This window comes from Eretmochelys imbricata, chromosome 5 (assembly GCF_965152235.1).
Source record: "Eretmochelys imbricata isolate rEreImb1 chromosome 5, rEreImb1.hap1, whole genome shotgun sequence".
Lineage (NCBI taxonomy): Eukaryota > Metazoa > Chordata > Testudines > Cheloniidae > Eretmochelys > Eretmochelys imbricata.
This window is the reverse complement of record NC_135576.1, coordinates 47,773,924-47,800,619: the sequence shown is the minus strand read 5'-3', so window position 1 is coordinate 47,800,619 and position 26,696 is coordinate 47,773,924. Positions and strand designations below refer to the sequence as shown.

Genomic DNA, 26,696 nt, shown 5'->3' with positions numbered 1-26,696 from the left:
GAAGGAGGAGGCTCCGAGTCCCCCAGGTGGTGCGAGGGAAGGGGCTGCTCACCTTGCTGAGGACCCCGCAGAGCTCAACAGGCGGCCCGGACTCCGTCTCGGGATCCTCCTCGGAGCCGGAGGAATTCCAGCTCTGGTTGTCCGACATGGAGACGCCGCCCGCAGCCACCACCGAGCAGGGAAACAGCGAGCGGCCCCCGCCCACAGCAGCCTCTTCCTGCCTTGGGGACGGGAGCGACGGCCGGGTGGGCTCTACCTGGGCGACACCTCTCAGCTCCCGGGGGGGCGCCAGCCGCGCCTGCCCTCTCTGCAGCTGCCGGGGCCGCGGCTCCGTGACTCGACTCTCCGCCTCTGCCCTCACTGCAGCGCCGCGGCCCCGACTCACAGCGAGAGCCACAGTGCGAGGGACGAGTGCCTGTCTCCGCTCAGAGCGCCACCGCAGCTGCTGCCGCCATCTTCCTCCAGGCAGGAGCTCGCTCTCTGCTACTATTTACCAACTCCCCGCAGCCCCACTTTGGAGGGGGAGCGCATTGCTTGCTGGGAATTGTAGTCTGGAAGGAGGAGCACGATGCAGGGAGGGTCTGATAGCGCGATGCATCATGGGAATGCCGCGGGTGGGGGGGAATGATGCCCTCATGGAGCACTGCATCCTGGGAGTTGTAGTCTAGGGCGGGGGAAGGCCTCCGCTTTTGATTTGGAAGCTGAGGACGGCCATTTTGGTTCGGTTGTGTGTCTTCTAATTACGGCCTCCCCCCCAAGTCCTTTAGCCAGCGCCCGCCCAGGTGCGTAGCTGCGGCTTCACTTCGGTTAAGGCAATAGGGAGGCTGGTCTGTACCCTGACCTGTCACCCGCTCTTTCCTCTAGCCCCTGTCGGACGGGCGGGAGCGGGTTCCTCTTCCCAGGTAGGGCAAGGAAGGAGGCAAATCGTCCCTCCCCCCACCCCCGTGTCCTCGTCCTCCACACTGCGGCTGTCAGTTGAGGCTGGCTTCCCTCCCTTCCCCCCGGCATGGCCGTTCGGGGAACAGGCTCGGTGTTTCCTCCAGTTACAGACGTTTCCCTTAACCAATATGGAGGCGGCGGGGGGGGGGGGTCAATGAGAACACAGGAAGTGGTGGGGGGGAGCAGGGAAGTTAGATGCCTCCGGCTCTGAGCTGAGAGACAGAGCAGGGGGAGCTCGGAAGTGAAGCTTCTTCCCATCCACAGGTAAAACATGCCGCGCCTAGCCGCAGCGTCCTCCCGTCCTGGGCACGCTGGGCTCTGCCCACTTTTCATGGGGTCGGTACAGAAGGGGCTGGGACTCACGCGGGTCACTGAGGAGCTGAGACAGAAAGAGGGAAACCAGCAGCAGCCAAATCATCCTCTGCCCAGTTCTCGCCTCCCCTCCAGACTGAGCGAGAGAGACTTGAGGGGGGGGGGAGGCCATTCACTGCACTGTCCCCTGCCCTTCTCAAAATAAATGTGCTAACCTCTGAACTGCATAGTGGTTTTGAACGAAATCCTTTCTGCACCGATGTGTGACTCTGACAGTCTGCTTTTCTGGCATGACTGGGCATGTCTGTACTGCACACTAAGGCTATGTCTACACTAGCACTTTTGTCCATATAACTTATATCACGGGGGGGTTGTGGGTGAAAAAAACACACCCCTGAGTGACATAAGTACACTGACAGAAACACTTGTGTGAGCAGTGCTATATGGACAGGAGATGCTCTCCTAGGAACATAGCTACTGTCACTCATTAAGAGTGGTTTAATTATGTCGACAGGAGAGTTCTCTCCCAGTCCTATCAGCATACATGGGAGATCTTATAGCTGTGCAGCTGAATCATAGAATCATAGAATATCAGGGTTGGAAGGGACCTCAGGAGATCATCTAGTCCAACCCCCTGCTGAAAGCAGGACCAATCCCCAATTTTTGCCCCAGATCCCTAAATGCCCCCCTCAAGGATTGAACTCACAACCCTGGGTTTAGCAGGCCAATGCTCAAACCACTGAGCTAATCAGTACAGCTGTGCCACTGTAAACTCTCTAGTGTAGACATGGCCTTAGCCTAGGCTCTGACTCTGGTTTTAATCCAGTCCCTGCTCCCCTTCCATCCACACACACACATCAGTCAGATTCAATTCAGCAAGCATTCAGGACTTAGGTCCTAGGATCCTTCGTGGGGGAATAGGGGGTATGTCAGAGCCCAAGTCCTGTTGTGAGACTGGTCCAAGTCCTATTATTTTGCAGTATGGATGCAGGTCAAGCTGCGGACCCGAGTCAGAACGTCTGCATAGTATGGTCCCGTGACAGCTGGTTCCAGGAATTGTAAATCAAGTTGTGCGATACAGTGTGGAAGCTTGGGGAACACCAAGTCCACAAGTCCAGGTCCAACAAACCCATGTTTAGTATGTAGTGTAGAGATACCTTCAAGGTTTAATTGCATATAGTGCAGTAGGCCCCAAACTTTTAATGTCATGCTTCCCCCCCAGCTATAATGTAATCTGTCCATGCCCCACGGGCGCTGTGGCTGGGGCTGCATCCAGGAACCAGGCAACGGTCAGGGGCTGGAGCTGTGGCTGGGACTGCAGCCGGGAGCTGCAACCTGGGGCCAGGGCTGGGCTGTGTTTGGGGCTGTAGCTGGGGGTGGGGCCAGAGCAGAGCTGGGGGTAGATCGGGCTGGGTCATGCTCTCTCCCCATCCACTGTGGGGTCTGGCCTGGGCTCCACTCTGCCCTGCCCCAAACATTCCTCTGTGCCCTCATAGCGGGGCACGCGCCACAGTCTGGGGATCACTGATATAGTGGTTTAGTTTCATTTTGATTATCTTGCTACAAAAAGAGGAGGCAAATTGTATGTTGGTGGAACATTATTACAAACTTGGCACTCAAAAAAGAAAGTCATGCCTTATATTTGTGTAATCAATGTAGTAAACTTTAGCTACATAATATTGTACTGTGCAGAGAACAATGACAAGGATTTGTGATTTTTTTTGTTGGTTTTCAAAATCACTTATGAATAAGTAGTGTAAGGGCAGGCCTACACTACAAATTTACATTGGTATAGCTGCACCGCTGTAGTGTGTATGGTGAAGACATTCTAAGACAATAGAAGAGAGCTCTCCCGTCAGCTTAATAACTCCACCTCCATGAGAGGCGGTAGCTATGACAGCAGGAGAAGTTCTCCCATTGGTGTAGTGCTGCCTACACGGGGGGGGGCGTGTTAAGGTTGGTATAACTGCTTTGCTTAGGCATGAGGATTTTTCACATCCCGGAGTGACATCGTTATACCGATATAAATTTATAGTGTAGACCTGGCCTAAATATAAAGAAGAAAGGGGTTAACAAAACATATAATATAAACAGAAACTGAGTACCAAAAATAGAAATACTTCCAGGTTGCTAAAACTGACAGAAAAACCTCATTCAAGCAAGTTTTACATCTAATGTAAAATTGTGCATTTAATGAATCATATTGGCAAACATTATTTTAACACCTTACAGGCAGGGGTTCAAATAAACAAAATTTTAAAAAAGAAAGGGTTAAGATTGAAAGTGTGTTTGATTTGAGTCCAGCTTCTTTTTTACATTGGCTTTTTTTTTTTTAAAGTCCACATTCAGAAACACCGCAGTGTTACAATGTCTAGCCTTCCCACAGCCATATAACCCTTCATCCTTTTTGACTAAAAAATTGTAAATGTATAAAGCTTTTATTCACACTTTTACCTATAACTCACCCCCTCCATGATTTATCCTGGTCCTCTACATTCTTCTCTGTGCCTTTTCCTGATTCCTTGTAACTATCTCCATGCCCACTCTAGTCCCTATCACATCTTTTTAATGTCTCTTGTTCTGCCATCTCCAGGTCCTGTGCCCCTATGTGTCTCCCAGTGCTTTACGCTCCTTTCCAGACACTCCCATACCTTTTTCTTCCATGCACCCTTTTATTTTTCTTGGTATCCTTATCCTCTTTTCCATGCTTCGTCTTAGTCCCCTGTGCAGCCTTGTTCGTGCCACCCTCAGTGTGATACACTCTCTCATGGCTTTTCTGGTCCCCAGCACTCACTTTCCCTGTCTTACTTCCCTTTGTCCCCCACCCCTATTCCATGCCCCTTCTGTGTTCCTCCTCCAGAATCCCCATTTTTAGACCAGGGTCCATGTGACCTCTTAGTTCCCTACCCCAATCTCTGTTCCTTCTGGTCTCCTAGATATAAATTGTGGGGAGCTTAAAAACTAGTTTTATAATGGGAAACTAGCATCAATCTAAACCGTGGAGTAGCTACTGTTGCTCCATAATTATGATGTATTGAGTAAAATACAAGAAAATAAAATACAAAAATAGCTTTTCATAGTTCTATTAAACAAAGTATGACATTTGTATTAGATGATCATTAGAGCCCTGCAAATCTGCGGATATCTGCTTTATCACAGATCATTTCTGCAGATCACAGATCATATGCAGATACAAATTTTATATCCGCACAGGACTCTAGTGATCATGATTTATCTTTAAAAAGAGTAAGTTTTAAATGTATGAATGATTGGTTCACTCACTTTTTCTCCACTGCTTTTGTCTTTCCCTTATTTTCCCATTACTGTCCCCAGTTTCCCTATGTGACTCTTGATCTTCGTTTTCCGAATCCTGCATAAACACAGCTTGAGCTGGAGCCTTCAGGATCCTGTATTCTTTCAGAGATATCAATTTATAATTGTTCTTGCATTTAAAACCATTTTAAAAGGCTGTCCTTCAAGTGTTTTTGTTTAAACAGCAAAATTTGGCTCTGATATTTACACCACTTTTAATATTTTTGAAAATCTGATTTCTTTCCAGAACAATTGCATGTGATTTCCAGAAAAGAGAATACAATTTAGGAATTTTTTAAGTGAAAAATGAAATATTTTAGAAGTTCTGTTGCTGAAAGATTATACAGAATATAAATGTACATTTTTCTGTAAAAACGAGATTGCAAGTGGCAGTACACCTTTTGGCATGCCCTCTGCTAGCGAATTTTGATCATGGCAATTTTTTAAGTAACCTTTTCTGGGTATGTTACAAATTGTTCAACATTTGTTTTCTGTGGTTCAGATATATTAAATAATATCAATAAGCATATCTATATACTGCAAACCAAGACCAGTGGATTTCATTTGAAAAGATATTGTAATGCTACATAAATATTGAGAGGAAAAACTGAGATAACAAAACAATTCTTTGTCTTCAAAGTAAATTTGGAAATCTTCAAGCCAAACCAATTTTTCTAGCCAAAGTTGTAAAGGAGCTAAAAACCGAGCTTATAATGGGACCTGATTACAGCCTTATCTTGGGAGAATTGATATGTGTGTGGACAGCACTCAGTGGAGTTCAAATAATTTAATAATAGGTGATAGCATAATCATTGACATTTTTTCTTTATTTTTTTGTTTGTTTGCTTTCAAATACTGTGTTTCAGAAGAGACATGATTTCAGACATCTGTGAGGGAGCCTGATTATCAGAAAATACTGAGCCAACTGCTCTTTCAAAAATCAGGTCTCATTAAGATGTCTCAACTTCAGCACCCAAAATCACTAGTCTTGTCTGAAAATCTTGGCCTAGTTTTATATTCATCTATTCAGCTGTATCAGCACATCACATCCTTAGCAATTTACAATTTACAATTTTGCAATACAAAATTGGGATAAAATACTTAAATTTCTCTCTTTACATGTTTCATTAGTAGCTCTGTAAAACAAAGGCTACAAACATGTAACAATCTCCGCTCTTCATCTGAATGCGTCAACAGCAAACGGAGGATGTTAAGTTTGTGTATGCATAGATGCTACTGTCACTATCCATCAGTTCTTCCTGCCAGTTCTATTCTTGTAAATCAGCAGGGGATTGAAACTGACAAGAATCCTGTTCTCCAGGTTCTTCAGAAACCAGAGCTGTTGTAAATTTCAAACCCCTGTGGATCAAAAGAATGGAGCTTGTGACCCTGTGACCTGCATATTGGCAGGTGTCTTTGTTTGTTTGTGGTTTAACACAGCTGATAGATGTTCCCCTTTCAACGATTAAACTATTTTTTAAAGGGCTTAAAGAGAAGGTTCATTTGAGCCTGTCAGCCAGTGTTCTTTTTCTACAGGAATCCTCAATAGCACAGGGGGATATACATTAGGCGCATAGACATTATTCAGAGAGAAATCTGGAATACAGTGTTATTATTTTAGGTTAAAACAGTGGTCACCAATCTTTTTATGCACAAGGTCACTTTTTGAATTTAAATGCAACCCAGGATCTACCCTCCCCTTCCTGGAAGCCCCACCCCACTCACTCTATCCCCCTCCCTCCATTTCTCGCTCTCCCCCACCCTCACTCACTTTCACTGGACTGGAGCAGGGGATTGGGGTTTGGGAGGGGGTGCAGGCTCTGAGCTGGGGACAAGGGGTTTGGGGTGCAGGAGGAGGCTCCAGGCTGAGCCTGGGGCAGGGGGTTGGGGTACAGGAGCGGGTGAGGGGTGCAAGCTCTAGGAGGAAGTTTGGGTGCAGGAGAGGGCTCCAGGATGGAGCAGAGTGTTGGGGTGCAGGAGGGGGTATGGGGTGCTGTCTCCAGGAAGGGGGTCAGGGCTGGGGCAGAGGATCGGAGTGCTGACTCTGGGAGGGGGCTCAGAGCTGGGGTGGGGGCTTGGAATGCAGGAGTGGGTTCAGGGTACAGGAAGGGGTATAGGGTACGGGCTCCCACCAGGCAGCACTTACGTTGGTCGGCTCCCAGTTGGCAGTGCAGCGGGACTAAGGCAGGCTACCTGCCTTACCCGGCCCCACGCCACTCCTGGAATGGGCCAATGCGCCCCTGTGGGGGGCACAGCACATGGCTCCATGCGCCATCCCTCTCTGCTCCCATTGGCCACAGTTCTCCATTCCCAGCCAATAGGAGTTGCAGGGGCGGTGCTTGCAGGCAGGATCAGTGTGCAGAGACCCCTGCCTCCTTTTGCCCTGCCAGGGCTGCGCTGGGGCGTGGGGCAGGGTGGGAGCCTGCCTTAGCGGCAGCCCCAGTGGACTTTTAGCGACCACTGGGTTAAAATATACCCATATACATCCAAATAAAGGATAAATCAAATATTGTAGTTTGAATTCAACAAAATGCTGGACTTGGCAGAATAACTTTCCAATACATAAGTTCTTAAGAAATATTTTAATAGTATTGAACTTCCCTAACTCTAACTAACAGAAACAAATGGATGTACGTCTTCTGTTGCTGCCTAGAGATTCAGCAAGTAATTAAACCTATGCATTTGGGGAACCCCCCTGGGTCTATTTGGGGGAGGGATAGCTCAGTGGTTTGAGCATTGGCCTGCTAAACCCAGGGTTGTGAGTTCAATCCTTGAGAGGGCCATTTAGGGATCTGGGGCAAAAATTGGGGATTAGTCCTGCTTTGAGCAGGGGGTTGGACTAGATGACCTCCTGAGGTCCCTTCCAACCCTGATATTCTATGATTCTATTGGCTTATCTTTTGTATTTTATGTACATTTATCAAGATCAGCTTATTCTTGTACTTGGATGGTTGTAATGGTGGGAAGTGTTCCTATATGGCCGCCAAATCCCTCCTATTCAGCAATAGGAATAAAGCCAATAAATGGATCACATAGTTAAAATATCTTAATTTTTTAATAATAATACTGAGTTTTTGTGTACTGCTTTTCACCTGTGGATCCCAAAGTGCTTTACAAAAGAGATGAGTCTTAAAGTAGAACTCATAGGCACCAACCAAAATAAGGGCCCCATTGTTCTACGGCTCTGATCCTACAAGACATGGTCCCTGCCTCAGATAGTTTATAATCTAAGTAAAGTGACATATGAAGGGTGGTGGCTGAGGATTACTCTTAAACTATCTCCTTAGACCTTTGCCTGTTTTCCATCCATACTTCACTCTTATTCTATCCTGCAAAAAGTAAGGAAGCAGGTGCATGAGGTATGTGGTACTCACTTGTAGAGGATTGTACCTAGTACTTAACCTTATTTGTGCCCAAGAATATGCTCTACTCACGTATGTGATGGAGCTTAATTTTGTACCCTTCTCTGAACTTGGTTCAAGTATGTGTAACACCAAAGCTCTGATCTCTATTCTCCAGTCCAGGATGTGTGTGCCACATAGTTTCTTTACCTTATAAAACACACTCTAAGCAAAAAGACTAGTAGGAACCTACCTATCAGAGATCCAAAATAATATCTGTTAATGTTTTAGCATATTGTATTTTTAGTGGTGAAAAGTTGTTCAAAAAAAGTTGGGCTTTTGACAGCTTGCAGTCTGACTGATCTGTTAAGTTAAAGGAGAGGCTATGATTATCAATGACTTCCTTTCATAACATTATGCTATGTTGAGGCACTTAGCCTGTTTGCCTGCTATCCTTGTTATTTGCCTTGGCTTTTGAGTCCTTTGCCTGCCCCAGGGGGGTAGGAAAGTGGGGAGGAGGCACAGTAAAGTTGTCATGACAAATATATTTATTGGGGTAATTCACTGCTTTCTGAATCCCAAAAGAATACTGAATTATCCCCACACCCTTATAGCAGTGAATTGTAATCAGTGTTGTGTTTAACTCTTTTCTGACGTTTGACTAAGCTCAGCATGAATGCAGTTTTAGTGTTTAACTAAAAATGAATGATTTTATTGTGGGATTTTTTTAAAAAGTAAATATTCTTGTCTGATTTTTAATCTCTGGTACTGGTAGCTGTGGATTTCTTTAGGATAATTTTTCACCTGCCTATCCATGTAAAGGCCTTAGTGTTATGTATGTTCTTCATCTGAGAAATTCCAAGTCTATTTCTGAACTCATGCCTGTGTAATTATAGGTGGAGCTGACATTGCCTAATACTTTCCATTAGAAGACTCTTTTCAGTTGCTAGTAAATTTGCAAAACTTTAACCATTTGGGCTGAAATTTCCTATTCCAGGTGTCTGTCTGAGGCTTAACTCCCCCTCCCCGCCCCCCCAACCCACCCATAAATTTCAATAAAAATGGTTCGGCTATTTCCATGAAGGATGTTAAAGAAAAATATGCTATTTTCCCAATGTTGAAAAATTCTTACAAGTGTTTTATTAAAAGGTCTAGTGCCTCCAAGCATTGAAGCAGAGACTTGAAATTCGGGGCGGGGGGCATTGCCCTGGGCCAGGAGGTGTCTTTTGCTGTCCATGTGAAAATCCATACAATTAGCAGAATTATAAGCCACTGAAAATCACCATTTGGATATGCTCAGTAGAGCTTAAAGAAAAATTCTCCAAACAGGTCCCATTCAGTGCACACAACGGATTTTGCTCAAGAAGTGAAGCAGGAATGAATAGCAAACTGTTCATAGCAAAAATGTTTTTTATAAGATGCTTCAAGTTGGGTACTCAAAATCAGTGAACAATTTTGACAATTTCATCTCTGTGCCTTAATTCCCCAACTGCAAAATGGGGATGATAATAGGGATGAAAAGAAATCCACTAAATCAGATATTACTATGAGCACCATAAAAAAGCCCACAAAGAGTCTGATAGCTCGGTATTCGGTATAGAGATAGGATTGTCTGCAGTAAATAAGGCATGTCATCACACATTCACTGATGATAATAAAAATAAATATTGAATAGCTACACATTCATTGAGGTTCATCCACCCTGTGGAAGAAGAATAGTATGTGATCAAGGAATTAAAGACTGTATCTAATGCATAAGCCAAAGGGGAGATGGGTGAATTAAGGTTGTATGAGCAACTTCAGTGTTGCGTTTTCTAACTTTTGAGTGCTTGACATTGCAAACTTAATACTCCTAACACAGTTTTTGTATGTAATATATTAATATTGATAAACTAATTGTGAGGTTGGGCACATTTTCACACTTCTGGCTGCAGTCCTGGCCCTATTGAAGTCAAATGGGAATTTTGCCATTGACTTCAATGGGGGCAATATTATACTCCAGATGTCTGTGATAAATATGTAGAGAAAACTGAAAAGATTCTGCTCTTGAAGGATTCTGTGTAATCAAGTACCCAAGAAAATCATAAATATGACAAATTACTATGTGAATTGTACCGGATATTTAAAATAGCTATTCTGTAAATGTACATTATTGGTGATGGAGCCAAGTGTGGTGAAGTGAAGAAGAAAGAACCAACCTTTCTCCACTTCACAGCAGGATATAATAAGCCTGAGTTAAGTGGTCCTCTAGCAACTTAATTTGCAGCCAATAGGTGCATAGATGTGATTATTGCCAAATGTATCCCAGAAGTTTATAATCTGCTGAGGAATCAACAAGTCTATTAAACACAAATGTAAGAGATTTTTCCACCATACAGAGCACTTTGGATTTTAACAGTACTTAACAGTAGGCTACTTATAATATTCATTTTTTATTAAAAAAAAGAAAGAAATTGGGTAGCTATATAGTGTACTCTGTCGCTAGGGAAAGGAGAGTTCAACTCCTGGTTTTAGCCTCTTGATCCCTGGGCTGCATGACTGTAAAGCACTTCAATCCCAATTGTAAGTGGTATCTTGTATTTATCGATAGCCGTCCCTGGTTAGGTGCCACGTTGATGGGAAGCCAGGGTAAATTCTGGTCTTTTATTCTGTTTCTCTTTGATAATCTCATTTGTACTATTAACTTCAGAGTACCCTATCCCTTTTGTATCTCTTGTTTTGTATGCACAGTGATCCCTTGCAGTCAGAATTCAATGAAATTAAATCCTTTTTCTTCTGACTTAGTTAACTGTGGTGTCTCTTGTCCCTTTGGTGCATCTGTAGAATTCTTATTAACATTAATAAGAGTTGCACTCATTGCTGCATACTGGCTTTTTTCACTAGGATCAAAGATAATATTAGTTTTACATTGATATGCCATCTCTCTGTGGATTAAATCCTGCACTAATAGGGGAATGTGTACAATTATCCAGTAGGGTTTTTTCATTCCCAACATTTGTGTGTTGAGATAACTCTTATACTTTGCCTTGTTCTCATTTGAAAACAGACATATCTACAAAAGCAGAGGTAAAAGAATAGTTAAATCTATTTTTACTTGTGAAAGTCTCAGAAGCTTATTTTAAGGCCATGCAGTAATGATACCAAGTGTTAAGTTTTAATTAAATGTTTTTGTTGTCATTTAATAGTCTTATTGGAATTGTGAAGAAATCATGAAATGTGGCTCCTGACTTTAGTCCTTCTAAAACTGAACAGGTTTTTTTTTTCCTAAGAAAGAATGACTGCAAAAATCCTATTTGCTATTTCCACCATTAGGTGTTTGTTTGTTTAGGTTTTTGTTTGTTTATTTGGTACACATACATGAGTCGTTGTTCAAAATATGCAATTTTAGGGCAGTTTTTCGGGTGGGATTTTTGGGTGTGCGAATTAACAGTAGGATTTTTTGGGCAGTGTTTTTCAACTTACTCCACATTTTTTCTTTTGGTCTCAAGTCAGATGACTGTGATGGTTAAAGTGCTACACATTTGCTTTTCTTGAAAGAGGTGTATGCAAAATATGATGTGTGTTTTCAGTCATCCTGATTGGAAATAAATTCTCTCCAAAGCTTTGTCCCTACTTGGATCACTTTCGAGTCCTAATATTCCTTCATAACTGTCCATTTCACCGTGAGTGAAACGCAACTTGCCAACAAACTTCAATACAGTCCTGCACCATGACATAGCCTCCACCAAACTTTCTAGTCTTGGCAGTATTATTTTAGGGTTTCTTTTTCCTGTTTATACAGTAGAACCTCAGAGTTACGAACACCTCAGGAATGGAGGTTGTTGATAACTCTGAAATATTCGTAACTCTGAACAAAATGTTATGGTTGTTCTTTCAAAAGTTTACAACTGACCATTGACTTAATACAGCTTTGAAACTTTACTATGCAGAAGAAAAATGTTGCTTTCCATTTATTTTTTTAATAGGGCTGTCAAGCGCTTAAAAAAATTAATCGTGATTAATCAAACTGTTAAACATTAATAGACTACCATTTATTTAAATATTTTTGGATATTTTCTACATTTTCAAATATACTGATTTCAGTTACAACACAGAATACAAAGTGTACAGGACTCACTTTATATTTATTTTTATTACAAGTATTTGTACTGTAAAAAACAAAAGAAAAAGTATTTATCAGTTCACCTAAATCAAGTACTGTAGTGCAGTCACTTTATCATGAAAGTTGAAGTTACAAATGTAGAATTATGAACAAAAAAAACTGTATTCAGAAATAAAACAGTAAAGAAGTAAAATAAAAGAAGTAAAATTTTAGAGGCTGCAAGTCCACTCAGTCCTACTTCTTGTTCAGCCAATCGCTCAGACAAACAAGTTTGTTTACATTTGGAGGCGGTAATGCTACCCACTTCTTGTTTACGATAAGGAATCCGGTGGCACCTTAAAGACAAACAGATTTATTTGGGCATAAGCTTTCGTGGGCTGGAACCCACTTCATCAGATGCATGGAGTAAAAATTACAGATGCATGCATTATTATACTGACACATGAAGCATAATAAGCATAGTATAATAATGTCTGCATCTGTAATTTTCACTCCATGCATTTGATGAAGTGGGTTCCAGCCCACGAAAGCTTATGCCCAAATAAATCTGTTAGTCTTTAAGGTGCCACCAGACTCCTTGTTGTTTTTGTGGATACAGGCTAACACAGCTATCCACTGATACTTGTTTACAATAGCACTTGAAAGTGAGAACAGGTGTTCTGATGGCACTGTTGTAGCTGGCATCCCAAGATATTTATTTGCCAGATGTCTTCATGCTTCAACCATCATTCCAGAGGACATGGGTCCATGCTGATGACGGTTTCTGCTCGATAACAATCCAAAGCAGTACGGACCGATGCATATTCGTTTTCATTATCTGAGTTTTCATTCTCTATTTTGGTGGTTCGGGTTCTGTAGTTTCCGGATCAGAATGTTGCTCTTTTAAGGCTTCTGTTTAGTATATCTGACTTGTAAATACCTTGCAGTGCTGGCTACAAAAGTGCCAAGCAAATGCCTGTTCTCACTTTCTGTTGACATTGTAAATAAGAAGAGGGCAGCATTATCTCCTGTAAATCTAAACAAACTTGTTTGTCTCTTAGTGATTGCCTGAATAATAAGTAAGACTGAGTGGACTTGTAGGCTCTGAAGTTTACATTGTTTTGTTTTTGAGTGCAGTTATGTAACAAAAAAAATTCTACATTTGTAAATTTCATTTTTATGACAGAGATTGCACTACAGTACTTGTAAAAGGTGAATTGAAAAATACTATTTCTTTTGTTTATCATTTTTACAGTGCAAATATTTATAATCGGAAATACACACTTTGATTTCAGTTACAACACAGAATACAATATATATGAAAATGTAGAAAAACATCCAAAATATTTTATAAATTTCAATTTGTATTCTATTGTTTAACAGCACAATTAAAACTATGCTTAATCGCAATTAATGTTTTTGAGTTAATCGTGTGAGTTAACTGTGATTAATCGACAGCCCTATTTTTTAGTAGTTTACATTTAGCACAGTATTGTACTGCATTTGTTTTTTTGGTCTGCTTCTGCCTGATTGTGTACTTCTGATTCCAAATGTGGTATGTTGACTGGTCAGTTCATAACTGGTGTTCGTGACTCTGAGGTTCTACTGTAAATCTTTTCTCTTATTGGAATGAGGTTAGTTAATTTTTTAGCACATCACAAACAGCAAGTCAGAGGATTCTGGTGGTGGAATTACTGGCATTTGAACGAAGGCAAGCTACAGGGTTGCAGCAAAAATAGATGCTTATTTAGGTTAGGAGGGGGGCACTTGATATATAATCATTTCCTCTTAGTGCCACTCCACACACACATCCTTATTCCTCCTCTGCTCTCCCCATGCTGCTCCCTTTCTGGTATTTCCAGGACTATTAGATTCCCCATTTCTTTCAGGCTTCTGTGCCTTGCCTCTTCCCTGCAATAAGTAATGCTTCCTTGCTGTTTGCTGCCTTCAGTCCTGATCATAAAATTACTTCGAGGTGGGATACACAGCCCAATTTCTTCTCAGTGGAGCCCATCTCACCGGTAGAGCATCCCACACATTAGTGACATCCTCTGAGCTGCCACCACCACCACTTGATTCTGTATCTCCTACGGAGCTATGGAGGACAGCAGCTGCTCCTCTTCACCCTCATTAGGGAACTCTCAGAAGGAACACTTGTATTCCCCCCTAGTTATAGTAGGTCCTCTCCTTCCAAAATAGGGTGACCAGATAGCAAGTGTGAAAAATCAGGACACAAGGTGCGGGGGTAATAGGCGCCTATATAAGACAAAGCCCCGAATGTCAGGACTGTCCCTATAAAATCGGGACATCAGGTCACCCTACTCCCAAATAACTGGAGAAATAGGTTGATGCTTAATTGCAGGCTGACTGTCTTCATGGGCTTCTCTGATCCTACACTCTACACAATGGGACACTAAGATATTTAGCATCCCTTGCATTGAATGCTATAAGGGAAACAATGCAATCTTACAGAGGTTTCTTGTGGTGACAGCACCCCCAAAATACATTTTTCTGTGTAGCCATCTACTCTGCCTCCTGTTCTGAGTAGAATATGTTCATTTATGTTTCTTCAAACCATAAAACTTTTCACCCTTTTTCAAGTTGTCATAAACAAACTTTAATCTCACTGTGCTTTAAAGTCAGACAGGGATTCTTATAGTTAATTTTCATAGGTCCATTTAAACCTTTACTCCTTATCAATTTCTGCACTGATATCAGCAACATTTTGTTCCTTCAACTTTGTTTTTGCAGTGTCACATGTTCTCCCCCTCTGGTGTTTCTTTACATGTTTAAATTTGTTCTTTTTATTCTGTTTACACTGGTAGATCTCCAACTACTTTGATTTGACAGTGCTGTGCCTGTTGTTTTATTATTGCTTCCACAGTTCATTTCAGTGCAGTGAGCTGATGTCTTTTTTTTCCTAAGGACACGCCTTTCTGTAAACAAAATGGTCTTCAGTTTCTGTTTGTCCCACTAGGCAGCTGAAAGGTATTTACCTATGGCTCACCTTTTCTGTTTTGTGCATCTGTAAATCCTATGGAGAACTAAACTCATGTCTCCAATAAATAATTTTTTCTGAATTATAATTAAGCTATTAATTTATATTTATTTACTTTATTATTTAAGTACTAATAATGTGCTCTGTGCTATACAAGACTAGCCCTACCTAGAGGAGCCTACAGTGTCAAAGACACATTAATAGACCAGAATTAGTATTACCTTAAAATGTTACTGTTTTTTCATCACCAATGTCTTCATCATTCTCCTCCCATATATGTATATTGAGGTAAAGAAGGCATTTGACTGACATGAGTTAATGCTTGAAGCTCTTGCAGAAAAACTGAGTCTTTAGAAATAATGTTAATTAGGAGAGGGTTGAAACCTGATGTGGTGGGATATGGAGATCAATCCAAGCATAGGGAGCAGCATGGAAGAAGCCACAAAGACTGGAGTGGGCAAAGGAAGGAGGTAAGGAGAGAGAAATTATCTAAAATGTAGGCTTGGTGAGGCATTTTCTCTGGGGAAAAGTCATTAAATCCATTGGTATTTATAATGTCTATTACTGGTGCAGCTTCTAAATTGCTTTTCTCCCCCACACATTCTCACAACCAGGCATTGCCAGTACCAGTATGGCTACTGTTGGACTGACTGAAATGGAAGTGACAGTTAACCTTGCACAGAGTTTAGTGTGATCACTGAAACATGGGGAACAGTGCTTTTGGCTTGAGCTGGGAAGACTAGCTACTCTGTTGCAGTTGCAGGGCCAGTGGTTCCCAACAGTGTGGTAGATTGCACCAGCATGGGTGGAGAGAGTATGAAAATGTGCTGAAATGGTCTCAGGTCTGCCTGGCACTCCCCACTTCCTGCTGGCCTCAGAGCACCCAAGGTGTTCGTCTGATGTCTGCTTTGTCTCGGTAACTCCTGTTCTGTGTTCTGACAGGCAAGAGCCAAAAAACACACAGATTATTACTCAGCTGGTCTTGGCTCTTCTGAAAAAATGTCACAAATAATAAACCCAATGCACTGCATATAATTAAAACTTAAGATTTTTTTAATCAGATAGAACTTTTATATTTTAAAAATATAACTTGCTCTACTACAGGAATGCAGTTGGTCTCCTGTTCCAAGGGAAAAAATTTCAGCAAAAACGAACACCTCCGTCATTATAGAAAATAAGGGAAACAAATGCATTTGCTTGAAGATTTGATAAATCCATTCACTCACAATGAATAAAGAAGTTCCTTGATTAGGGTTACTCATAAGTTTCTGCAGAAACTTTCAGCTTTCATTTCTAATACAATTGGGAACATAACCGTCTAAATGTGAACAGAATGCCATACTGTCAAGAGCTCAAAAATCCTAAGAATGAGCTAAAAAACACAAGATTAAAAATTAATTAATTAGTGATGCTTTTGGGTCAGTCTTCTGAGTAATTAACATATAGAGGAATCCTTTTCCTCCATGAACCATATGTGATCATTTCAGGTGGAAAATTCAACCGTAAATGCCTAAACACAAATGTGGGCTGCCTCCAGATCTTTGGTAGGGGATCATGCTTATTCTTTCCTAACCCCTCAGCTGGAGAAGCAACAGTTTTTAAACATGCGTCTTGCTTGCAATGTTCCAGCACAGTTTTATATCCATTTGTGATGGGCTGGATTGCAGAAACCCCCTTTGGGGGTGCCAACTGATGTGCCAAGACTACTTCTGCCCCTGCTTTCCCTGCCAGCTTGATATTCCAGCACCCTGTCTTGCTGAGCCAGACACGCCAGTCTGCTCCAACACAGACCCAGGGTTTGAACCACGTGCCCCAAAGCTGCAGACTTAACTGAAAGCAACTTAAGAAGTGTTCCTCTCTTTAACACTCAGATGCCCAACTTCCAATGGGGTCCAAACCCCAAATAAATCTGTTTTACCCTGTATAAAGCTTATACAGGGTAAACTCGTAAATTGTTCACCCTCTAGAACACTGATAGAGAGATATGCGCAGCTGTTTGCCAGCCTCCCACCCCCTTCCAGGTACTAATAACTGTATCACTCTTGTACCTTAAACTAGGTACGTACTCTGGGTTAATTAATAAGTAAAAAGTGATTTTATTAAATACAGAAAATAGGATTTAAGTGGTTCCAAGTAGTAACTGACAGAACAAAGTGAATTACCAAGCAAAATAAAACAAAACACACAAGTCTAAGTCTAGTACAGTAATAAAACTGAATACAGATAAAATCTCACCCTCAGAGATGTTTCAATAAGTTTCTTTCACAGACTGGACGCCTTCCTAGTCTGGGCACAATCCTTTCCCCTGGTACAGCCCTTGTTCCAGCTCAAGTGGTAGCTAGGGGATTTCTCATGATGGCCACCGCCTCATTTGTTCTGTGCCAGCCACTTACATATCTTTTGCATAAGGTGGGAATCCTTTGTCCCTCTGGGTTCCCACCCCTCCTTCTCAATGGAAAAGCACCAGGTTAAAGATGGATTCCAGTTCAGGTGACATCACATGTCACTGTAAGACTTCATTACCCATTTGCCAGCCCACAGGTATACAGGAAGACTTACAACTAAAACAGAGCCATCTACAGTCAATTGTCCTGGTTAATGGGAGCCATTAAGATTCCAAACTACCATTAATGGCCCACACTTTGCATAACTACAATAGGACCTCAGAGTTATATTTCATATTTCTAGTTTAAGGTACAAGAGTGATACAGTTATACAAATAGGATGACCATGCTCAGTAGATCATAAGCTTTGTAATGATACCTTACAAGAGACCTTTTGCATGAAGCATATTCCAGTTACATTATATTCACACTCATTAGCATATTTTTATAAAATCATATAGAGTGCAATGTCACACCATTGTTGTGCAATAGAGTTCCTGTGGTAACTGGGTCTGGGTGTGCAGCACATTGAGAGACAGCTCTTGAAGGGGTGTGGCTCCTATCAGACAGAAAGGACCCTTGACTGCGGAAGTAACTGAGAGGAAGTTAAGGAGATGGGTGCTCCTTGCCTGGGAGAGAAGATGAAATTGTTTTTTTAATCAGCAGTAGGAGGGAGCTGCCTTTATACCCTCTTCCGATAATAAATACATGTTCTCTAATTTATTGAGCTCATGCTGAGTTGTCATTCTGAGGACTCTGCTTTTTTTGTGCTAACCCACTGAAAAGGAGATTTTGTCATGTGACAGTTGCTTGGGCAGCATTTCATTTACATTTTATTGAAGAATGACATGAGGTCTGGAAAACATGCTGAGAGTGTGAGATTTAAGAGGCTCAATCAACTTACTGTATCCAAGTAAAGGTTATGGGTGACTTGCTTATGATCTGCAAATACCTACATGGATAAGAAACAAGTGATAGTAGATGGCTGTTTAATACTAGCAGAAATAAGCATAATGAGATCCAATGGTTAGATGCTGAAGCTAGATAAATTCAGACAAGAAAAAAAAAATTATCAATGAGGATAATGAACAAATAGAATAACTTTCCTAGGGACATGGTAGGTTCTCCATCACTTCAAGTCTTCATATCAAGACTGGATGTCTTTCTAAAAGATATGCTCTAGCTCAAACAGAAGTTATGGTTTGATGTAGAAATTACTAGTTTAGGTTTTGTGGCCTGTGTCATGCAGGAAGTCAGGTCTCTAGATGATCATAACTGTCCCTTCTGGCCTTAAAATCTATTAATTTACATTTAAAAAATAAATTTAACATGCTGGTGGGCAGTGCCAGTTTGATTTTATTTTTACAATGAGTCTGGAAAGATAGCCTGTCACAAAAAGAGCCTCTGTACAGCTGTAAGTTTAATGCAGTAAGCTTTGCGCATAGGAATGTTTTTTACTTCAAATTGGCAGTGTTATTTATTTATTTATTTATTTATTTTGTAAACAAAACCTCTCAGAAAGGACTATTGTGATTGTTTAGTCAGACCTCCTGTATCAAACAGACTATGGGGCTTTAGGGTTGCCAGGCATCTGGATTTCAACTGCTAAAAGTCCGTCTGGTGGCGCAGCAGGGCTAAGTCTGGCTCCACGTGGCTCCCAGAAGTGTCTTGCATGTCCGGCTCCTAGTGCAGGGGCAGCGACAGGGTTTCCACGTACTGCCCCCACCCTGAACATTGGCTTTGCAGCGCCTATTGATGAGAAACCGCGGCCAATGGGAACTGCACAGGTGGCGCTTGCAGGTGTGGGCAGTGCGCAGAGTCCTCTGGCCCCTCCGCCTAGAACCGGACATGCTGGCAGCTTCCAGGAGCTGCTGGAAGTAAGCACCACCCGGCTGGAGCCTGCATCCTGAACCTCCTCCAACACCCTGACCCCCTGCCGCACCCCAGAGCCCACACCCCCAGTCGGAGCCCTCACCCCGTCTCGCACCCCGACCTCCTGTCCCAGTCTGGAGACCCTCCCACACCCTGAACCCCTCATTTCTGGCCCCACTCCGGAGCCAGCACCCCCAGTCAGAACCCTCACCCCCTCCCGCACACCAACCCCGTGCCCCACCAGTGAAAGTGACTGAGGGTGGAGGAGAGCAAGCAATGGAGGGAGGGGGAGTGGAGTGAATGGGGGCAGGGCCTCCGGGAAGAGGGCGGGGCAAGGGTGTTCAGTTTTGTGCAATTAGAAAGTTGGTAACCCTATGGGGCTTCCCTGAATTAATTCCTGTTTGAGTGACAACATACCTTTTAGAAAAATAACCAAATTTGGTTTAAAAATGGCTAGTGATGAACAGTCCACCACAACCCTTAGGAAGTTGTTCAAATGGTTAATTACCCTCACTGTCAAGAAATGTTCACCTTATTTCCAGTCTGAATTTGTCTTGCGTCAACTTCCAGCCATTGCATCTTGTTATATCTTTGTCTGCTTGATTGAAGAACCCATTTTATTCCCCTTATAGGTTCTTAAACACTGTGATCAAGTCCCCCCTTAACCTTCTCTTTGTTAAACTAGATTGAGTTCCTTTAATCTATCACTGTAAGGTATGTTTTCCAATCCTTTAATCATTTATCATGGCTCTTCTCTGAACTTCCTCTCCATTTTATTAACATCCTTTTTGAACTGTGGATAGTAGAACTGTACACAGTATGCTAGTGGCGGTCACACCTGGCCAAATACAGAGGTAAAATAACCCCTCTAATCCTACTTGAAATTCCCCTGTTTATGCATTCAAGAGTTGCATTGGCCCATTTGGCTACAGTATTGTTCAGGAAACTCATATTTGTCCACCATGACCCCCAAGTCTTTTTCAGAATCAGAGTTTCCCAGAATTGAGTCCTCCTTTCTGCAAGAATGGCCTATGTTCTTTGTACCGTGACGTGTAACTTGACATTTGGCCATATTAAAATGCTTATCATTTGCTTGAGCCCAAGTTACCAAGTGAACCAGATATAAAGCTAGTCGGAAATTTTTCAAACAGGTTTTTTGGTTGGAAAATGCCAGTTCGTTGGAAACTAAACTTTTTGTGGGAATGTATCAGTTTAGACAAAATTTTTGATGTGAAGGTTTCTCAAGTCCAGGATGGAATTTCTGGTCAAAACAAGATAAAGAGGAATCACTCAGAGTAGCTAATAGCCAAGTGGTTAGAGCACTCACCTGGCATGTGGAAGCTCCAGGCTCATGTTCCTGTCTCTCTCTGATGTTCTTTCGCCCCAATGTAGAATGAGGAAAATTACTGAATCTTGAACATTTTCACAGGATGATAAATCATTTCCCATGCAGCTGTACTTCAGACACTAACACAGTTGAGGTTTATTCTTTGTTTGGTGACTGTGTGTAGTTGAGCAACTTTGAAGAATTCCATATTAAACCACAGTATTTGGTGTGTCTAATAAAATTGAAAGTGATTGTGGAATTGTCTTATTCATCAACTGGAGTTTTGAAAGACGTATGTAACTTATATTCTCTTTTAGGTTATTAAAGTTTGAAAAAGCACTCACTGCGTTGCGCTATGGACAGCACAAAGAAAGTTGTTAACACTTCTGATGATGGTGGATTTCTGCTTAGAGTGGGCCTCAATGATAACAAGGCTGGAATGCAAGGACTGGATAAAGAGAAAATCAATAAAATCATAATGGAGGCCACCAAGGTTTGTTTGTGTAACCTTTTTCACTAATGCTTCGGTTTTTACTTTTTTATTTCTTAGTTTTGCATGCATAAATGGGAGCAGCCTCCTCTGTTCTGTATGTGGGTAACACAGGAAAGGTTGCTTTTCATCACCCTCCCCACAACCAATGGGCAATCTGCTGGAAAAGTTAATATGGTTTGCGGTTGTATAAACTTTTTCAGTAGAACTCCTCAGGGCTGACTACACGTCCTTTTTAGGGTGTGTTCGAAGGGATAGCAGCCAGTGGTGCAGTACCTGTCAGCACCTCTATTTTGGAACTTGGGAAGAGGCCCCAAATCTATGAGGTTTTCAGAGTCCTCCCATCAGACAACCTAGGGATAACCGAGCAAGGGTAACCTCTCAGAGTGACCCCCCGCCCACAGCATTCTGTTACAAGGGGGAGGTCAATCTGGCCCTAGATTTTTTGTTAAACAATTATGGTAAAATAATGAATGTTGTACTGTTGCTTTATGGAAGAGCTAATACTTTAGGGAGAACTTTGAAAAATATAGCATTAAAAACAATTCTGCTATTGCAGACTGCTTTTGTATTGTCCATTTTTTCACCGTGCTAAGGATATTTGCATGAAACAAAGGGTTTAGTTTTTCATATATTTCATCTGATCTTACTGTTCAGCAGTTCCTCAAACCGTAATCCTTTGTAAGACACATCCCATTTGGTATTTGTTGAAATAATTCCTGCAAAACTGCTACGGCTGCTGCCGTTATGTTGAGAGAGAGATGGAGCCAAGTGAATAATAGATAAAATGAAGAGAACAAGTCTCATGCCCTTTTAAAAATCTGCATTTGTTGGGGGGAAAAAAATCAACAAACTGTAAAGTATCAGGTGTATTATAGTTGTAGATTCTTGTATGGAACTCTCCCAAATCTCTCTTCCCTTTCAGCCGCTCCAGAAAACAAACAAAAAAGCCCTTGTAAGGAACACAATCTTATTGCATCACTACTGTGAGGAGCTACAAGACAGATATAGGGAACCCAAATTTCATAGTTCCTTGACAGCATTTACCAACCTCTTAAATACCTGTAAAAAATTTACTACTAGCACCAATGAGAAAAAGTATGGGACTTTCTTTCCAGTAAGCACAATCCCTAATGTTCACTTATCGCAGGAAGAGAAGATTACATGCATGCCTGATACTGAAGGAAAGTTCATCCTACTATCTGCTAGTTAGAGATTGGTTTAGACTTTGAAGAATGAGGTTTTATATCTCTTCCAATACTTTTTTTTTAGCATTAACTGTTATAAAACTGGATTACATTCCTCTCTGAATCTTATTAAATTCTTGGCCTCAATGGCATCCTGTGGCAATGAGTGTTGTACTCTAACTACACATTCTGTGAAAAAGTATTTAATATGTTTTGATTCTGCTCCCTTTTATTTTCATTGAATATCCCCTCTTGTTCCTGTGTTATGAGACAGGGAGAAAAGAAGTTCCTGACCTACCTTCTCTATTTCATTTATTATTTTCTATACCTTCATCATATCCCCTCTTATTCATTTCCTTTCCAAGTAATCTCAATCTTTTCCATCTCTCTTCATATGGAGATTTTGCATACCCCTGAACATTCTCATCACCCTCTTTTAAACTCTTTCTAATTCTGCAATATCCTTCTGAGATTGGGTGACAAGTACTGTGCACAGTATTCCAGATGAGGTTGTACCATTGACTTACACAATGGCATTATTTTTCTCCAGATGAGACCATATGGACCAATGAGGAAATGCTGCACATGAAAAGTAAAAATGCCTGAGGTCAATTTTCAATTTTTGCATTCAATATCTTTCAAGATATAACAGAAAATAGACTAGAGAGTACAAGTAACTTATTTCTTTTGAAAAAAGAAAAGGAGTCCTTGTGGCACCTTAGAGACTAACCAATTTATTTGAGCACGAGCTTTCGTGAGCTACAGCTCACTTCATCAGCACGGCTGTTACTCTGAAACCTGTCATTATTTCTTTTGAGTTATTTTGGCATCTCTCTAATCTAGCTAATGTTTTTAGAATTGCGTCATCATCACATCAGGACATGTTCCCGCCTTGCTGGTGCCGTGCAGGTTTCCTCAAAAGTATATTAAACTCTGAGTGGCAGAGGGAAGGAAGAATATGAACTTCATGTAATCTGAGTACCACAGTTGTCTTTTGTGTGTATACCTCAATTATATGAATATCCAAAATATATATAATACGCATAAGAAATCCTTAAAATATACAGAGCCCAGCATATCATAAGGCTGTATCTGCTTCTCTGATAGGATTGGAAACAACTGTCCATTTTATTTCAGTGCTGGTTTTTTCCATTTAAATGAGTTGTTAGCAGACAAGTTGCATCTTCTTCTGTTGTTCAGTTATTGTAAGATTATAAGGAAAACAATGAACTTTCAGATGTATCTTAACTTTTTATTTTTCTTATAGGGTTCTAGATTTTATGAAAATGAGCTTAAGAAAGATCAACAAGTCAACCAACGAATTGAAAAAATGATGCAGCTAAAAGATAAAATTACCAGCCAACAGCTTCTGAAAGCACAACTACAGGTACTAACCAATTTGGGAAGTTTTTTGAGAGGAGAGAGAATAACAATTTTTAGGAGTATATTATTGATGCCTGTCCTAAAATTTCATGGTGGTGCACAAGTTGTTAGTTGCCTGGTTCCATTTGATGTTAGCAACAATTGTGCAACTAAACCTTGCATAATGTTTTGATGGTGTAAATTTATATTTAGTTAGAAGAAAATTTAAATAGATAATAAGACTCTTTATTTGAAGTATTTCTTGTATGAACAAAATGGAATTAAAACAAGAACTCCTTTCCCCCAATGCTGAAAACACCAAATCAACTAATAAATAAAATCCATTGCTCATGATATACTCCTATGAAACTCACTGATTAATTTTCTTAACAAATACCAGAGTAGTCATTTTGGCTTAAACATTTTGTGTGTATTTTTTAAAAAAAGTCCTGGCTTATGCATGTATTATGTTAGATGGTTTATAGTGATAAGGAGAAATGTCACTAGGATTATCCTATTACTTCAGCTGGTGATTTATCTATCTTTGCGTGCTAACTACTATGATTGTGTCATTGAAGTTTTCAAAGTTTTATATATATAAAATCTGGCCAAAGGTGCATATTGCCTACAATAGAAAATTGGTTTCCTTTATTAGGGCCTTGGTTATGAACATCCATATACAGTGGAAGAAAATAAAGAGTCTGAGAAAACTATGGATATAAGAAATGGAGCTGTGTATGAAAATGTTTCTGTGGTCCAAAAGAAGCACTTTTGCATAGGTATTCAGATACTGTAGTGTTGGACAATGTTATCAGACCCTAGACAGTATTGCATACAAAAATCACATCAAAAGAACATTGAAGTTGCTAAGTCAAGCACCTTAATTTGTCTCTTTGTTTACATGCAGTATAATTCAATCTTTAATTACGTGATTGCATACTACTTTTTTCAATGTGATCCCTGCCTCATTCTGTGCACAGGATAGACGGTGTTCACTGAATGAGCAGCTGTTCAACATTTTGTTTTATCTTCATTGTTCAATATGTGGTCCCATGACTTGTTTACCATATGCTAGTCTAACTCTGATCTGGATACAGAATTACTAATTTCCTCATATTTTTTCTGTGGTGCTCATCACTATAGTATGTGAGTGCTTCACAAACATTGATGAATTTATTTTCACAACACCCAGGTCATATTATTATCCCCATTTTACATGTGGGAAATGAAGGCACAGAGAAATTAAGGTTAAAGAGTCCACTAATTTTGGGTTCCCAATTTGACCACTGAATGCCTAGGACTTGATTTTTCAGAGTACTTGGAATTATATCATACTGTATATGTTTAACACGCAGCTCCCAGTGACTTCATTTGCAGATGTGAGTGCTCAACACTTCTGCAGACCAGACCACAGGGTATCAAGTTGGGTACTCAGAAAATGAGGAACAAGCAGTTAGTGACCACCTGTGAAAAGCTTTTTTTTTTTGATAATGACTTGCCTATCATCACATAGGAACTCTCTGAAAGAGGCAGTTCTCCAAGGCAACATTCAACTGTATTACCCATGAAACCATGTTTTCTTTTACTTTCTGATATCACTTCCGTATGATCTGTAACCAGATGCTCTAGTCCAGCAGTTCTCAAACTGTGGGTCGGGACCCCAAAGTGGGTCGGGACCTTGTTTTAATGGATTCGCCAGGGTTGGCATAAGACTTGCTGGGGCCTGGGGCTGAAGCCAAAGTCCAAGCTCCACTACCCAGGGTGGACGTTGAAGCCAGAAGGATTCAGCCCTGGGCAGTGGGGCTCAGGCTTCTGCTTCAGCCCTCGGTGGCAGGGTTTAGGTTACAGTCCCCTTGCTCAGGACTGAAGCCCTCAAGCTTTGCCCCTCCCCCACAGGGCGATGTGGGTTGGGCTTCAGCCCTGCTGTCCAGGGTGACAGGGCTCAAACTTCAGTCCCCGTTCCTGGAGTCATGCAGTAACTTTTGTTGTCAGAAGGGGATTGCGGTGCAATGAAGTGTGAGAAACCCTGCTCTAGTATTTGCCTCAGCTTGGTAAGGGGGAGACAACTTGTGCAGAGTTACAGAAGTATGAAAAGCTCCATGCTTCTGTGTAACACTGTAAATTCTTATCTTCAGCTCAAGTCTTATCAGTTTGTAAGATGGTAGAGGGATGGAAACTGGGCCCTTTTAGGGTGCTCACTAACATGACAGTTCTTTTCAGTGCTGATACTGTAATATACAAGATTTCTAAAAAGCCATTCCTTTTGCTAGACAGTATCCCAGTGATGCTGGACATGGCAGCAACATAAATCCATAGTGTCTGCAACATAATACTCCTTTTTCTAGTGTTTTGTTGATATAATAGACCCTGCACCTGCTGTGGGACTCTTTGTTTGTTTGTTTATCTTTATTTTAGACAGCCTTCTCTGCAGCCAGCTAGGGGCAAAGGAGCACTTATCACCACAAATGTCCCAAAGTAATCTCTAACATCTTCAGTACTCTTGGGCAGTAAGTAAACTCCTCAAAACTTACCTTTAGCATTTTAAAATATTTTATTTGGCTTTATAAATAAAATAAAATCGTTTATTAGTCGGGCCAAGTTTTCCTATACAATACTATATGCAGTAAGTTCCCACTTCGGATAAATTGTTCATGGCTGGTTGAGACTCGTCTACTACACAACTCAGAAGTGTCTGAAGTTCTCCAATAATCCATAATGTGAAGGATAAAAGCTATATTTTTATATTCATTTATTCAATACTATGATTAATTTAAAACTTTCAGAAGTATCCAGCTTCTGAATTGTATTCACTATTGCCAACAGCCATTGGTGCCATTTTTATGGATGCTGGTTTCTAGCTTAGTTTTTAACTCTGCATGACATTGCTGTCCCTTTGTAACAGGGTATTAGTAGTCCCTCCTAGTTTCTCTCCATTCTGTCAGATAGTTTTGCAAACATAAATAGGCACCAAATTAAGTTCTTTAATTCTTATTTCATATATGTTACTTAAGAAAGTTTTTCGGCGTCTATATCACATCTTTGGGCAAGAACAAATCACAATAACTTCTTCAATCAATTTGTCTAAAAATAA

At 41.2% G+C, this 26,696-nt stretch overlaps 2 protein-coding genes across 7 annotated transcripts in view; one reads left to right on the top strand and one right to left on the bottom strand.

Annotated features, from left to right (window-relative positions):
- Positions 1-499, bottom strand: part of CERT1 (ceramide transporter 1) — a 166,251-nt gene extending 165,752 nt beyond the window's left edge. For both annotated transcript variants that reach the window (XM_077817042.1, XM_077817045.1), the window contains exon 1: positions 53-499. In XM_077817042.1, coding sequence (XP_077673168.1) covers positions 53-148 — 96 coding nt within the window. In that variant the 5' untranslated portion in view covers positions 149-499. The remainder of the gene's footprint in view (positions 1-52) is intronic.
- A 196-nt stretch (positions 500-695) lies between these two features.
- The window catches only part of POLK (DNA polymerase kappa), a 71,816-nt gene continuing 45,815 nt past the window's right edge, over positions 696-26,696 (top strand). For 3 of the 5 annotated variants that reach the window (XR_013346138.1, XM_077817033.1, XM_077817030.1), the window contains exons 1-3: positions 696-782; positions 20,884-21,059; positions 23,511-23,630. Coding sequence is in view for 4 of the 5 variants with exons in the window: in XM_077817033.1 (XP_077673159.1) it covers positions 20,922-21,059; positions 23,511-23,630 (258 nt within the window). In the remaining variant the exon portion in view is untranslated. Of the gene's footprint in view, positions 783-1,120; positions 1,204-14,938; positions 14,974-20,883; positions 21,060-23,510; positions 23,631-26,696 lie in introns of those variants that run through there. The other 2 variants (XM_077817031.1, XM_077817032.1) reach the window with 2 other exon arrangements.